The sequence below is a fragment of the Rhinolophus ferrumequinum genome, chromosome 15 (assembly GCF_004115265.2).
Source record: "Rhinolophus ferrumequinum isolate MPI-CBG mRhiFer1 chromosome 15, mRhiFer1_v1.p, whole genome shotgun sequence".
NCBI lineage: Eukaryota > Metazoa > Chordata > Mammalia > Chiroptera > Rhinolophidae > Rhinolophus > Rhinolophus ferrumequinum.
In genome coordinates, this window is record NC_046298.1 from 35,381,760 (window position 1) to 35,397,712 (window position 15,953).

General features: G+C 37.6%; 1 protein-coding gene across 1 annotated transcript in view; it reads left to right on the forward strand.

Annotated features, from left to right (window-relative positions):
• The window catches only part of UBA2 (ubiquitin like modifier activating enzyme 2), a 31,002-nt gene extending 15,991 nt beyond the window's left edge, over positions 1 to 15,011 (forward strand). Inside the window, exons 10-17 of the mRNA XM_033127607.1 lie at positions 110 to 276; positions 2,238 to 2,331; positions 2,422 to 2,534; positions 5,075 to 5,230; positions 6,647 to 6,743; positions 10,821 to 10,926; positions 12,497 to 12,633; positions 14,154 to 15,011. Of these exons, the coding sequence (XP_032983498.1) occupies positions 110 to 276; positions 2,238 to 2,331; positions 2,422 to 2,534; positions 5,075 to 5,230; positions 6,647 to 6,743; positions 10,821 to 10,926; positions 12,497 to 12,633; positions 14,154 to 14,335 (1,052 nt within the window). The 3' untranslated portion in view covers positions 14,336 to 15,011. The remainder of the gene's footprint in view (positions 1 to 109; positions 277 to 2,237; positions 2,332 to 2,421; positions 2,535 to 5,074; positions 5,231 to 6,646; positions 6,744 to 10,820; positions 10,927 to 12,496; positions 12,634 to 14,153) is intronic.
• Positions 15,012 to 15,953: the final 942 nt, after the last annotated feature.

Sequence of the window (15,953 nt, forward strand, 5' to 3'; positions counted from 1 at the left end):
GGACTTCGTTTCATTCTATTTTATTTTCTTATTGGTCAGGCATTGAATTGTTAAAAAAAAGTAGAGGCATGATGTTTAATAGTGAAATTTCTAATATTTTTTCCCTTAGGAGAAGAAACCAATGCATCAGATCAACAAAATGAACCCCAGTTAGGTCTGAAAGACCAGCAGGTTCTAGATGTAAAGAGCTATGCACGTCTTTTTTCAAAGAGCATCGAGACTTTGAGAGTTAATTTAGCAGAAAAAGGGGATGGAGCTGAGCTAATATGGGACAAGGTTCGTTTTGAAAAAGTGGCAGTTATATCAGATGTATATTTTAGTTCTTGAACTGTAATCGGAAGCTAGTAATTTTTGGATATTGTTTATGCTACCAGATTCCAAGGACATAATGTTCTTTTTGTTTCGATGTTTTCAATCTCTAATTACTACATTGCATTATGGATTTTCTCTACATGAATTCAGGCAATATTAAAACCTCATTTTAGATTCTAGTGATGTGTTTATGGTTTATAATTATGTTGACTGCAGAAATAATTGTGAATGTATTGGAGTAAAATGTTTTACTGACTTAAGAAAACTTCTTGTGTAATACAGATTTGTTAATAGAAGTCATAAAATCTTTTGGAGACAACAGTGCATGGGCCTAATTCAACCTTGAAGTAATAAAATTGCCTTTTCATTGAAACAGCTATAACTTAGAGGTCTGAGACCTCTCAATACAAAAATGAGATGTAATTATTCTTAGAAGTTAAAATAATATTTAATAGTATTTTGCAAGTAGATGTCATTTTAAGGTTTGATGAGAGGTAATTTTACTCACTTTTAATTGTAGTCAGTATCGTCTATGGCTATAAGTGATATATCTGATCAAGTATATGTTCCTATGATGGTAAAGATTTGCCATGAGTTTTAAAGTAAGGGGGAAAGTTTGGTCACTTTTAGCAACTAAGATGATAACTTGATGAGTGCAAATTTTGGAACTGGTTGAATCAGACATTTAAAATATAGCTAGTAAATTTAGATTTGGGGAATTCTTGTGAACATTAGTCTCTTAGGTTTATGTGGTATAAGGTGTAACTATTTTAAAAACTTTTCATTGTTATTGTTATAATAGAGATTTAGGAGGTTGTCATCCATACACCACAGGCTAGATAATGAAATCTTGGAAGTGGGAATTGTTAACCTATGTGAGTGAAATCTATCCCTAGTGGGTGTGATAAGCCAGTTGCCTAGGGAAGTACTTAATGGACTCTGTTTAATAACCACAACCATGTGAGATGTTTATATCATTTTCCCTGTTTAACAGATTAAGAAAGTTTGTGTTGGGGGGAGGTTGATTTGCCTAAGGTTACACAGCCAGCCAATAAGTATATAAAGAACCCACATCCTGTCAGTGCTTTTTCTTTTATATTTTGGTGCTTCTGAATTACAGGGTAGGATAGTATATTCTCAGACAGCAAGAAGCCTTGCTGAAATCTAATGAAAGAGACTAGGATATAGTCTCAGGAAGAATATAAATTGTCGGGGGAAAACTTTTATTGTATTACCGTATCTGAAAAGAAACAGCAAATAATAGGAGAGAGGTGTCTGTGAAGGGAATCTGGGGAAGGAAAGCCAGAATGAGTCATCTGGGTTTTCCTGAGGTTTTAATGAAACATCTTTCTCAAAAAGCCTCCATTTCTTCGCTTGAAATTTGTGCTTGTCAAACAGCCTTCTCATTACAGGCATACCTTATTGTACTTCGCTTTATTGCGTTTCACAGATGTTGTCTTATTTACAAATTGGAGGCAATACCCTCCACCAGCTAAAGGATTATGACTTGCTTTATTGCGGTGGTCTGGAACTGAACCCGCAATATGTATCTCCAGTGTATTCCTGTACTGTCTAATGGACCCAGGAAAGGATTGCTGTTGTCAATGAATGGAATTAGTGTTTTGTTGTTTACACTTAGTCTCCAGTGCATTTGTTTAAGCAGGAGTGAGTTCCTAGAAGCCTGGTGGCTCTTGGCATTCTTGTCAGATTACATTCCTGGGTAAGAGGAGCTGATGATGCGACCCTGTCCCTTACCCATCTAATCTCTATGCTGCTGTAAGGCTTGACCTCTCCTCAAGGTCGTCTGTTCTAGGTGACTGAGTACAGTGTTATAACAAACATGCGAAAGTACAGTTCTGAAAGTAGTATTAAACACTTTAGTATATTTGTGGGGAGACTTGTTAAATTATTTAAATCATTGACAGGATGACCCATCTGCAATGGATTTTGTCACCTCCGCTGCAAACCTCAGGATGCATATTTTCAGTATGAATATGAAGAGCAGATTTGATATAAAATGTAAGTTTTGTACTCCAGTTGTATCACCTAAAGCATTAAGTTACCCTTTTTAACAGCTAAGCATATTCATCTTTCTAATTTTGTTTTTAGCAATGGCAGGGAACATTATTCCTGCTATCGCTACTACTAATGCAGTGATTGCTGGGTTGATAGTATTGGAAGGATTGAAGATTTTATCAGGAAAAATAGACCAGTGTAGAACAGTGAGTATTTCTATTTGCATTTTTTATTCAACCTCTTCTTAAAGTAATATATTTGCAGGGAAAAAATAATTTCTAAAAAACACATGAAACAGACAATTAAAAAAAATGAAAACAATAAAATTGGCTTTAAAGCACTGGAGAAATAATTGTTCCAGTTACCTTGTCAATGCATGCTTAAGTAAGCTTCCTGGAAATTACAACAAAAGGGCAAACATATTTGCTTCCCTTATATTTGTCTAAAATAGAAGCCGAAGCTAGTTTGCTTCTAACTTTTCCAGTTTTACTGAATTCTTGGAGGAACTCACTGTATGGATTCTTACATTAAGTTTTTTTCAGTTTTTCAATTCTAAGAGTTCTTTATGGGTTTTAAGTTTGGTGTGGTTGTTTTATAGTCCCCTCTTCTTTAGTCATTATTTCAATTTTCTTTTTTATTTAAAACCTATTTTATATTCTTTGATAATGTTGTCTAATCTTTATGAATGATGAATGAGTCTACTGTCATGCCTGCCAGATCTTGCTCATAGTATTTTGTTTGTGTGCTATGTAATTCATTTTTTGTTTTTGTTTTTTTTAACTGAATTAGTATTTGTTAAAACTGTATCTGTGATAATTCTTTAAGGACCTATTGAAGGTATATTTCTTCAAAGAGGATTTGTCACCTCTGGGTGTCTGGGATCCTACCAATCTGGGACCATTTTTAAACTCTTCAGTTTTTCAACCTGTATATATTCAGACAGCAGATGTGCTTGAGCCCTGTATTATTGTAATGAATTATAAAGGAAGGTTTTTCCCCTCCCCGAAGCTCCACGGTCAAGATAATTTTTCTTGTTTCTGTGGGGAAATGTTTTTCTCTTTATTCTCCTCCCCTGGCAGGTCGTTGCTTTATGTAAGGGTCTCCTGTTATAAGAGTTCCTACATTAGTGAGGGATCGGCTAGGTTTATCTCTTAAGATTAAAGCCACGTGGCTGTTCTCCTTGGATTCTTGCTTTCATTCTGTATTGAGTTTGTGTATCTGGAGAAGCTTTGTTTTCTTACCAGCTTAGCAATTCAAAAGAACTCCTTAGTACTATTGTAGCCAATATTTTTGTTATTTAGGTTCTCCTTTTTACTATAATGTTGAAATAAAAGGACCAATGTACTTACAGGAATTTCTAAAATATATCTACTCTGAGATGGTACTCTTATTTTTCAGTGCCATTATTGATGCAGTCTTAAAATATCTTACTGTTTTCATGAAATTTCAGAGTGAAGGAATGTAGAATCATTGCCAACCTGCCATCTTGTTTTAGTTTTTTATTTAAAATATTTTTGCTATTATCCTTTTAATTTCTAACAACTCTATTTTTTGAATTCTACCTTTTTATAGAAGCCTGAATTTATCCTATGGCTACAGTATCCCTTTGAGCTCACAAACAATACTAATTATTGGATTTGTTAAAATGTCTTCTGTTTGCTATAACACCCTTCTCGTTTCTTTGCCTTCTCACCTCTATCCCTGTCTTAGGTTAATGATACTTATGTCTGGATTTTATTCACATTTGTAAATGAATTTCAGGATAGATTAATAGTGTTAGCCTGGGTCTTGGTAGTGTTGGCGGTTGTTTTCATTTCTGTCAATTTCCCTCAGCACAGTTACCTTCCCAGGGAAGCCCAAGATCAAACAAATCTCTTCCCCCCTTGTAACCTGCTTCCAGACCCACCAGTATGATGATTAGTACCAGTAATACTGTTACCTCAGGAGATCTCTTCCTAGCACTTACTGCCTGTTGAGGGATTTACTTATTTAAGCTTGGGGGCAATCCATGGGTTCCTCTTTAGAATTATTGCATCTTAGCAAACACCACTGCACATGGTAGTGACAAGATACGAATTTGTGTATCAGCTTTTAATGTTGTCCTGACGTTTGTATTGAATCTGGCTAATAGTATGAGGTTGGGGCCTTTTTAAATTTCAGGGCAGTTTTTTCAATTTGCCTTGGTTCTTGTAATTTTTTGGGGGGGGGTTATTAGGGAAGTGGTAAATAGGAGCTTAGAGTGGCAGAAGTACATTATTTTTTTCTCTTAATTATATAAATGTCAATATCATAGTCATAGAAAACTTAGAAGAAAGGCAAGCACATTGGTTCCATACATCTGCGAAAGCATGATCATTACTTGGAGATATTAGTGTATTTGTCGTGTTGAGAAGTTAGCTTAAAATTGATAAGAATAACCACTAGTAAGGCACCCAGAAACTGATTTAATGATACCAGAGATGAGTATGGCTAGTCCCCTATTCTTGCTAAATGAATTTGCAGGATAGTCTACAGTCTTCAATAGAAGGAGATTTCAGTAAGCTCAGCCTTTCACTTACTAGCTAGTTTGGCAAATAAGCCTCTTATGGTCATGATTTTCCTTATCCTTTTTGCCGTCTAGAAGGGAATATTTAAAGTCATTTTTTGTTGGTTGTACAGTAAACACGCCAGTAAACTTCAGATTGTATGGTATATAAAATTGTAACTTGAATTTCTGATTTCTGCTTGTGTTTTTCCTCCTCCGAAGATTTTTTTGAATAAACAACCAAACCCAAGAAAGAAGCTCCTTGTGCCTTGTGCACTGGATCCTCCCAACCCTAACTGTTACGTGTGTGCCAGCAAACCAGAGGTGACGGTGCGACTGAATGTCCACAGAGTGACCGTTCTCACGCTACAAGACAAGGTAATCCAGAGGCTGCTTCTCCTCCACAGCTTTGTTCATTTTCCTTTTCCCAGAAAAACCCCCAAGTTCCCCTTTGCCTTTTACAGTGTTACTGCGAAGCCAGCAACAAACTAAAAGCCAGAGATTACTCTAAAAGACTGACTACTAAAGTGTGTTACTCTGATATCCTGGGTTGCTTTACCATCTGGGATCCTGCTGGCTTTTCTCTCTGTGGTTCCAGAATATGTGCCTCACATCCCAGGAAGGAATTGGGTGTATTTGGCTAGAAAATGCATCCCAGGTAGTACATAGGTGGCACAGTGTCTTGGCAAGCAAAGAGACTCTTTGTTTGCTCTTTGTTTCCCAAATAGTATGTAAATTCTATATTTTTTGGCAGGTAGGAGATACCCTTAAATGGTCTGGTGATGGTCCTGATTCTGGTGTGTTACGTTAGTCCCTGAAGAGATGCAGCATTTGTGCACCTGCATTTACCTGTAGAGCTCTGGAGTGAGGGAAAATGGGGTTTAGGATGTGGGCTCGTTCTGTGGCCTGGTCCTTAGGTTCCTCCTAAACCAGCTAGATTAGTTTCTTTATTAGGAAAGATATCAAAGTGGCCCTGATGGATGTCAGTTCCCACTTTTGGGATCACTCCAGATTGTTCTCTAATTATATCCATCATCGTGTTACATATTTATATACCTCCTAGACCTTCATGGTTCTAAGGGCTGCTTTAGAGGGAATGTATATCCATTTCTTGTAGAAATGGATATATCTGGCAGGTTGATTTGATCTTATGTTTTGGATGGGGATGCAGCAGGACTTGGAATACTGGCCAGTAGAGGGTGGTTGCCCCACCTTCTTTCTTAGGAAATAATTATAGTTGGTATCTACTCATTCTTGATCTTAAAGGCAATTCCACTATTTGTAGGGTAAACAGACCTTTATAGAGTTCCCTTTCTTTAGGAGCAGGTAGATTTGACAGAATATTATCACTTTTGACCCGTCTTGGAATTTAAAGAGAGATGGAACTTGGGAAGGGGAAGACTATCTGAGAATAAGTTAATGAGAAAATTTGCATCTATAAAACATCTGCCAGTACAGAGTTGTCACCCAGACTGAGATAAAATATTTTTATGTGTCTAGCTCAGTACCTAATCTGCAAGGGAGGACAAAATACCAAAAGCCAAACAAGGAGTTCTCAGTCCCCCATTTAGAGGAAGTTTTATCTGATCTTTATCGGTGGTCAAACATGGGGATGGAACGAGGGCATGAAATAATTTGGTGGTTTCCTGCTGCTGTCTTGTTTGCCCTAAGATATCTTAGAACAGCTTGGCCCCTTTCCAGTGGAAGGGGAAAATAGAGCCTTTATGGAAAAAAGTCTAGTTTTTTTATGGTGTTTAGTTACATATATTAATATTTTGAATCTTTTTCCTGTAGATAGTCAAAGAAAAATTTGCTATGGTAGCACCAGATGTCCAAATTGAAGACGGGAAAGGAACGATCCTAATATCTTCAGAAGAGGGAGAGACAGAAGGTATTAAACATTGTATTTGTTCACTCCCCTCATTTGAGTGGAGACTGCCTAAATGAAAGAATGCACATTAATGTATCCATTTGCTCTATATGTTTCTCAGTATCTCCGCTGAAAGGGGCAATATTTGGTCACAGAGGTGCTCTCCCAAGGTGGCATTGCTTTGATGGGATCCCACAGTTCCAGATTTGGGAACTCTGTGTTGTCAGCGTGTCTCAGGGAATATTTTTTAATAACCCAGTGCACAGTCACCATTTACAGTGACTCCAAATGTCCACTTGGAAGGAACTTGTCCACTTGGTAGGAACTGTCTTGCCTGTATCATTGATCCTGGGACCTAGATGGTAATGAGAAGATGACTCTGGTTATTAGATCATAGTAGGTAATCTAAGCCTTGATAGCCTGCTCCTGCTATAGAGCAGAAGGTAGTGCTGTAAATCAGTGCCCAGTTTGGGCTTTCTAGACTTTTTATTTTTCACGTTCAAACAGGCCATCCCTTTTGTTAATGCATTTGTTATACAAGGTACAGTGCATTTGATTCTGTTTAAACTTTCTTTGTGAGAATTGGTTCTGGTTCTGGTTCAGTCTACATTAATCAATCTGATTGGACTTAAAGTTTTCCCACCTTTTCTGTCACTTTGGCATCACATTTGTTGGGTTATTTTAGTTGATTTCTCATTTTCCAAATTTTGCCATTACTTTCAAAATCTAGGGGCATTGTTTTCCCTTTAAATTGACATTTTATTCACTTATTTGTTCAGTGGTCATTTATTCAGTACATTTTGCCACATCCTGATGGGGATTCACATGTCAAGCCTTTAAATTAAAACTTAAGTGTTCGGATTCTTGACTATAGTTCCTGTCTAGAAATTGTTCGGGGCGGTAGGTCATGAGTAATTGGAGACCATGTTTTGGCTGGGTAGTAGTCTATTTTAAGAGTCGTCTAGTTGAATATTTAGGCCCATTCTAGCCAGCTGTCTTAAAAAAAACACTAAAAAACGTTTTTTTATGACTAGATGCTGTCTTTAGTTTTAGCCAGCTCTTTCAGATGCTAGGACCTTAAAAATAGAAACTGAACAAGAATCTCAGTGGCTTAAATGTGGTCCTTCTCCACAAAATACCTGTGCTGCTGAGGATGAGATGGCGTTTATTAAATACGTGAGGAGTCCTGTGCGAAAGGCATGATCATGGGTGCTCACAATTCAAGGATGACTAAGATAGTAGTCTCTGGTTTGAAGTTCTTTATAGCCTGGAAGGAGAGTTTATCAGCAAGTGGATTTAGTACAGTCTTAAGAAATACTGTGGAAAAAGAGTGTGTGAAGTGAAACTTTGTTAAAGAGGCGGGAGGACGGTCACAGGAGAAAGAGGACTATTGGGCCAGTTTTTGAAGAAGTAAGGACCCTCTGGGCAAAGAAGGGAGTGTCTGCATTTGGACAGAATGAGCAGCGTCTACAAAGGCATGAGTTAGAAAACAACATAAGAGGCTTTGGGAATGGCCAGTTGTTTTGTTTCAGTGGAAGGTGGGGTGCTGTGGGGTTGGCCGTGGTGGTGCACTGGAGGTGCACTGGAGGGTTTCCATGGTGTGCAGGTAATGTTTGTTTGTCTTCCCCTCCCCCGGTGTCTCACTCGCTTCAGGGCTAAGCACTGAATTAAAGGGTTGACCTTCCAGTGTAATTTGCACAGGGTGAGTTAAGGGTGCGAGAGTGGAGGCAGGAGCCAGTTAGGGAGGAAGAAAACGCAGGGAGTGGCAATTTTTACTAAGATAGAAGCAGATGACAAATTTCAGATTTGCAATGGGAGACTTCCAGGCGCAGGTGAGGAAGAGTAGCATGGTTCGGCCTGCCCAGAACTGCTGCCAGGACTCGGGCTTTACAGAGGATGCTAACTCACCAGGATAGAATGCACAGTATCTGTTTTCCTTTTTGCTGTATCAGGACTGAGGAGTTGTAAGTGGGAATGTGTGAAAGGTCTTGGGGATGGAAGTCTGAGTGGGAACTAATCACTTTTGAAGGACATTTCAGGTAGATTAAAATGTTAAATATGTAAAAGAACTGGAAACTATTCTGGGTTTCCGGGTCAGGGTAGGGAGATACTTGCAAAGCATTTTCCTTACGAGCAATGTGAGAAATAATAAAAATTAAAGAAAAAGATTGTTTGGTTATATAGAAAATTACATACCATATTTTGCCATGTGTAATGTACTCCTGTGTATAATGCACACCCACATTTTTGGCCCAACTTTCAGGGAAAAAACTTTTGTTTTAACTTCATATTTTTATTTGTATACATTTAGGTACTTATTTTTTATATTATAAAGGAATTTTAGCATTTGTTTTTTTAACATTATGGTACAAGAAATTTTATGTAACAAATAATTATAAAACACAGGAACAGATACAAGGCACAAGAAATTTCATGTACCAGTAACAAATGTACCATATTTATGCACCATTGAATGGCAAGAACTCTTCATCGGTGCAAGATCATCGTAAGTTCAACAAAACCGATTATCGTATTCCAGGCTACTATTTTGCATACGGATATTGTTATTGATTTCTAGAGTTACACTTTTAACTCATAAGAATAAATAAAATAATTAAAAACATTTATATCGATACAAGAACTAGTACAACCCATGTATAATGCACAACCTTATTTTTCCTTCACAAGTTTGGGCCAAAAGTGTGCATTATATATGGCACAATACGGTAAATTTAAGCATAATAAATAGAATTTAAAATATAGTTTACTTTGTATGTGTCAGGCACTGTGGAGACAGGCCAGCAGGTTCTGTATGTCTGTGCCCCTCAAAGAACAAATATTTAATAAAAAAGTGGACTGAGTGTTGTGAGGAGGGAGTGTGACTAGGGAGCAAGATGAGGAAGCAGGGTTTTTCTTTTTTTTTTCAAAGACTTTATTTTTTATTAAAAAATTTTTTATTCAATTACTGTTGACATGCAATATTCTGTTAGTTTTAGATGCACAGCAGTGATTAGACATTTATATACCTTACAAAGGGGTCGCCCCAAGAAGTCTGGTACCCAGCTGACACCACACGGTTACTACAGTATTATTAATTATATTCCTTGTGCTTTAGAGGATGCAGTTTTGTAGATGAGACTTGAGTTCTGTTACAGTTTAGGAGAGGAGCATTTGAACATGCAGTAGAGAAAGGATAATTGAGGCAGAAAGGCTCTAGAATAGGTAGGAAGTAGTGACACCAAAAGTTTGTTGGATGGATTGTTCTTCATTGCAGTATTTATAATCCATGTAGCAAAGGTTTATTGAGTGCTAACTGGGTGCTAAGCACATTCTACATACTGGGGATATTCAGATGAAACAGAAATGACGTGGAAGATAGAACTAGGTTGGAGTATTTATTTTTGGGAGGCCCCACTAGCTCTTTATGGAGAAATGTTGAAAATTTATGTTGAGAAATGAAAATTTTATTTCAAGTTTCCTCATGTTTCTGAATTGTAAAAATTGCTAAAAAGCAGTTTGTTGAAGTTGTGGATAATCTCTTCACAACATAGAATATATTTTGAACTCGAAAAGTTGTGTTTGACTTCTTTAGGATTCTAGATTAATTTGGTTTGAATGGGAGACGGTTCTCAGAATTTCCGTTTGGTGCCCTTGAAATAGTTGTGGTAGTTGAGTGTTCAGGGCTGAATTCCTAAGTGCCTAATATTTTAGTGGATTAGTTTGCTAGGGCTGCCATGCCAAAATACACAGATAGGGTGACTTAAATAACAAATTTTTTTTCCCTCATAGTTCTGGAGGCTAGAGATCTTAAAGTGTGGACAGGTTTGGTTTCTCCTGAGGTCTCTATCCTTGGCTTCTTGTGAAGATACCAGATGGGATTAGGGCCCACCGTAAAAGCTTCATCTTAACTTAAGCAGTTCTTTGAAAAGCACTATCTCCAAATGCAGTCCCATTCTGAGGTACTGGGGTTAGGGCTTCAACATAAGAATTTGAGGGGACACAATTCAGCTTATAATAGGGGAGTAACCTTTTTAAAACTAACGTGACTACTCCAAGGAGATATAACTAACGTATCCAAATTCCTTTCAAATTTCCTAGCTAATAATCACAAGAAGTTGTCAGAGTTTGGAATTAGAAATGGGAGCCGGCTTCAAGCAGATGACTTCCTTCAGGACTACACTTTATTGATCAACATCCTTCATAGGTAGGAACTAGTAATATTTTAAGTATAAGAAATTATTTGAATATACACACTTAAGAAAAAGTGGATGGAGATAAAATGGGTTTTTTTTACCCTTAAGCTCTACTGTTCATTTGAAACTGCACAGTATGTTTTAACTGCACAGTTATTTCCGAATTCCCTGAGATTCGACCTACAGAAAAATTTGGGAATTCAGAAATAAAAGGGATAGGCAAAAAATGTTTAAGGTAACTGGTCAATGGTGGGTGATCAAAAAGAGGGCATAAATCTAGATGTTTGAAGTTATAATAATCAGAGGTGAGTTCATTTTGAGAATTAAGCTGGAATAAAACCTCCAATTGTTTTTAAATATTTATTAGAAGAAATATTTGTCCCATAAAACAAATATTTCATTTGTGATCTGGAACAATAACAAGAGAATATTTTGAATTACCCCATATAGAATTCTAAGTTGTATTTTTCTTCTTTGATTTTACATCCTAAATAAAAAGCATTCAAAGTGCTTGCATGACAGAATATTTGCATATATATAATAAGTAACATACAGGTGGTCCTCCACTTTGGTAATTTTATCTGTTGAACCAGATGCATTTTTGTGCGTGTTCATTGGTATCCTAAACTGCACCCTGGCTTAGGACTACTGGGTACTTATCTAACCAACATAAAGGGTTGCCAGCTGTATCCAGTTGTTTTGCCAGTATCACCTTCTCTATGCAAACATACAGCTTGTGTAGTTGTTTGGAGAAGATTGTATTTTATATACTTGCTTTATAAAAAGCATAAAATGACAGGAAAAACTGAATGTGGGTGATTAATAATAAGTGTAATCAGTTAGCCCATTGAGGCAAAGATAGATCATGCTGAATGATCTCTAGCCTCAGTTAGACACCAGTTGGATGTCAGTGGTGTGTTTATGTTCAGGTGAGAAAGAAAAGACAATGAAAGGACATGTACAGTAAAAGGGAAGTACGTCAGATGGTGTCTAAAAGAGGAGGCATAATTGGGGGGCTGGTTAATCATATTGTTTGGCTCTCTGGGAACAGAACCCCTCTTATAATGTAAGACTTTTGTGTGACATTCATGCATTAAACTTTCATACATGTTTTTGAGAACTCATTATAAAGGCAGGATGCTGCCTGTGAAGATGGGGGGACATCCAGAATCCATGTAATCCTACTCCTAAAATACCAAATTACTTTCTTTAGTCAAGATTAGAATAGTGTGTAGAATCTTTTCTCACAGTAGCTAAAGAAATAATACCACAGAGTTGCATTGAGCCATAGAGTTTTTGGGCTCAGTTTTCTGCTTTAGCAATAAGTTATTTCACACTTAGAAACCCTTTCCCTGATTTGAAGGTATAGTGGTATTGACCATTTGAGAGTTAAGAGTTTTGAATTACCACAGAAATGTGTTGTGTACAGTCTTGTTTTTTATTTTAGCTCTTTGAAAAGCAGAGTCCAAACATTTTCGGATGTACATAGTGTGCACTCGGAGCTCTGAGGAACAGTGCACCTCTGCTTTTGTGAATAGTCATAGTGGTGGTCCAGTTTTATAGTGCGTGGTTCTCTTACAGCGAAGATCTAGGAAAAGATGTTGAATTTGAAGTTGTTGGTGATGCCCCAGAAAAAGTGGGGCCCAAACAAGCTGAAGAGGCTGCTAAAAGCATAACCAATGGCAGTGACGATGGAGCTCAGCCTTCCACGTCCACAGGTGAGTCATGGCCCCAGCCTGCAGGTTGTTAATTACCCACCAAACAAGACTGTATAGAAACACTGATTATTTTATGAACGTCGACCATAAAGAAGAATCTACAGGACTGGAGGTGTGTGTTGGTTTGGCATTGATTGTTTTCATGGAGCTTTGAATGTATGAACTATGAAGACACTTAAAACGGGGGAATATTCTTAAGGAAAATAGAAATACTTTGTTATTTTTTGTTTGTGGGTTTTTACAACTGGAAATTTCGGTGAGTTTAGTAGTGCATAAAGACGTTCATTCTTAGTAGTAGTAGTTTTGGATTTTGTATGCCTGTGTTTTATTTAGGGGCAACAGATCAGTGCATCTGACTATTTTGAGTGAACAGATAGATGCTTGGTAAGTAGAGACTTGTAGCATTTCACAGTTTTCTCAGAACCAGTATGTCTTTGGGAAAATGCATCAGAGACTTTGTTTCCCTGGGTGGTCAGGTCTGGTGTTTGGTGCTTCACTGCTGGATTTGGATGTTTACTACCCCCCACCCCACCCTGCCCCACCCCCCAGTGCACATACACCTCTTCATTCTTTTAAGTCAGGAAACGAAGAAAAGTTACTGATTTTTTTTACTAATCTGTTTCCATTTCTTTGACCCAGTGTTTTTGGTGTTTTTTGGAATGTGGTTGTTCTTGGTTCTGATGTTCTCTGTGAGTTTTAAAGATGAACTTTGAGACTATGTAGAGTTTAGCCCAGAGTTCATGACTTTCTTTCCTTCTAAAAATAGAGAGGTCCATTCATTTTCCTTTGAGGAAGGGACTATGGTAATTTTTTTAAAAATCATAATTTGAAATGTGCAGTTACTGACACCCTACGGTGAGTAGGTTGCGGAGGCTGTAGCAATAAGTAACGTAGGTACTCTGCCTTTGAGTTTGTGGAATAGGGTGGAGGGGCATAAAACCAACTGTAGTGTTAGGTTAAACGCATGTACTACAGAGCCCACTGCTTGGGTTTGAATCCTGACCTCATCCTCTGCTAATGTGGGACCTTGGGCAAGTAAGTCAACCTTTCTACCTCAGTTTCCTTGTCTGGAAAACGGATAATAATGTTCTTTATAGGGTTGTTGTGATGATTAAATGAGTTGTTATATGCAAAGTGCTCAGAACAGTTCCTGGCACATTGTAAGTGCTATGTAGACATTGTTTGTGACGATGACGATGGTGTGATTACTACCAGTATTAGCATTTGTACCTTCCCCTTTTCTGTTGGGGAAATAGAAACAAGGAACTGTAATAATTCCTTTGAGTTATATAATGCTTATTACAATTTTTTGTTTTGATTAGAAAAGAAATAAGCACTTGTTACGGAAAACATTAAAACAGTACAGAAATACGTAATGTATAAAGCGAAATTTCTCTAAAGGCAGCCATTCTTAAGTTTGGTATATATCGGAAGAGTTAGCTTTTCACTTACATAAGATATTAGTGAGCCACTAGTAGCTCCCACACTTTTAACCATTTTTTTCCTTTTTTTGAAATAAGCACAAGAGCAAGATGATGTGCTCATAGTTGACTCAGATGAAGAAGGTCCTTCAGATAATGCTGACATTGGTGCAGAAGAGAGAAGTCGCAAGAGGAAACTAGATGAGAAAGAGAATATCGGTGCAAAGAAGTCACGCACAGAACAGACAGAAGAGCTTGATGATGTCATAGCATTAGATTGAACAGAAATGCCTCTGAACAGAACCCTCTGACTGCACTAGGGCATCTGGCAGACCCGGGTTATTTGTTATGTCCTTTGTTCCAAAGGGGAAAAAAATTGACCAGAGACTTGAAGATGATTGTGCTCTCTTGAAAGCATTCATTTTGCTAGAACTATTAGACACATTGCGGTATGCCTTGTGGGAAGTAGGAAGATAGTTTTAAAACCCTTTGAACAAAGCGTTTGCATAACCAGTCATGAGGTGAAACACCACAATGCATGTTGCCTTTTTAATGTAAATACCCTTAGGTATCATTTAATAGTTTAAAATATTGTGGTTTAGTAAAGTTGATACCTGGTTATAAATATTATGCCTTTATTTTTGGTTAGAAGAAGAATTATTTTTAGCCTAGATCTAACCATTTTCATACTCTTAACTGACTGAAACAGATTCAAAAAAGTATCAAGTGCTATGCATTGAAGCGTGTTTTTAAATGTTACCTGGCACTGTATATATTAATGTAAAACAATGTTAATTTACTCAAGTTTTCAGCTTGTACTGCCTGGTATGTCCATGTAAGAAGCCAATTTTTGTGTATTGTTACAATTTCAAGTTATTTATATTTGATGTTTTGTAAAACTCAAATAAAGCTATACTGTACCTATGGACCAAATAAATGGCATCTGCATACTTGTTATACATGCCTGCACGGTTCACGTGTCTGCTACTTTGTTGGGTTTATCCATCATATTTACTGCAGCGTGCTCAATTCTTTCCTTTTAAAAAAGTAACTTGTAGTAGATGTCAGGGTTAAAAGATCTCCACTTTCTGCCATAGATGAGTACTTTCTAAAATACAGCTTTTAGTGGCAATGTTGCTTTTTAAATTTGGGTTGTAAATAGTTGGCCTTTTGTTGAAAGCATTTTGAGTGATCTTTGGCCCAGCCCCAGTAACGTGGGACCATGGATTTGAGATTCCAGAGGGGGAGAATCTTTCCTTCATTCTACATTCTTCTCTGACTGCTTGCTCCCTCAGTTCATTGGAGTCCCTTCTTGAGTGTACCGTTCAAGGTCCCACTCCAGCCCACAGATGCGGTGGGTCTGCACTCACATCTGTCCTGGACCCCAGAGGTCCCTGGTCGTACGGTATTCTCACACAGATGTGCCTTGAATTTGCAGATAACAGAAACCCATGAAGCTCTTTCCCCAACTCTCTGCCTCTGCCATCGGTGTTACTAGCCACAGTCAACTAAATTTCAAATTGACAATTGGTTATACTGTCCCACTTTGTGTAATTCTTAACTGCCACCCAGCTTATTAACTCTTACTCCTTGTTTTGGATCATTTGTAAAGTCAGCATGTAATCAAAGCCTTCAGAAAAATCTTGAACAAAACAGCCCTCAGGAGCCAGCTGCTCGATGCCTCCAGGTGGGCTGGCTTCCAGCCTCTGATACAGCAGCTGTGAGCAAGCTGGACCCCTACCCATCTGAGCCCGTGAGGTTCACGTGGCCTTTAGATTTTTAGAAGGTGTTCCATTTTCCTCCAGGAAAAAAAAAAAATTTTTATTATAGAACTATGTGACAGATAAAAATGAAGTATCTTGGAATGCCACCTCTCAGAGATAAGTTTCGGTTAACTGT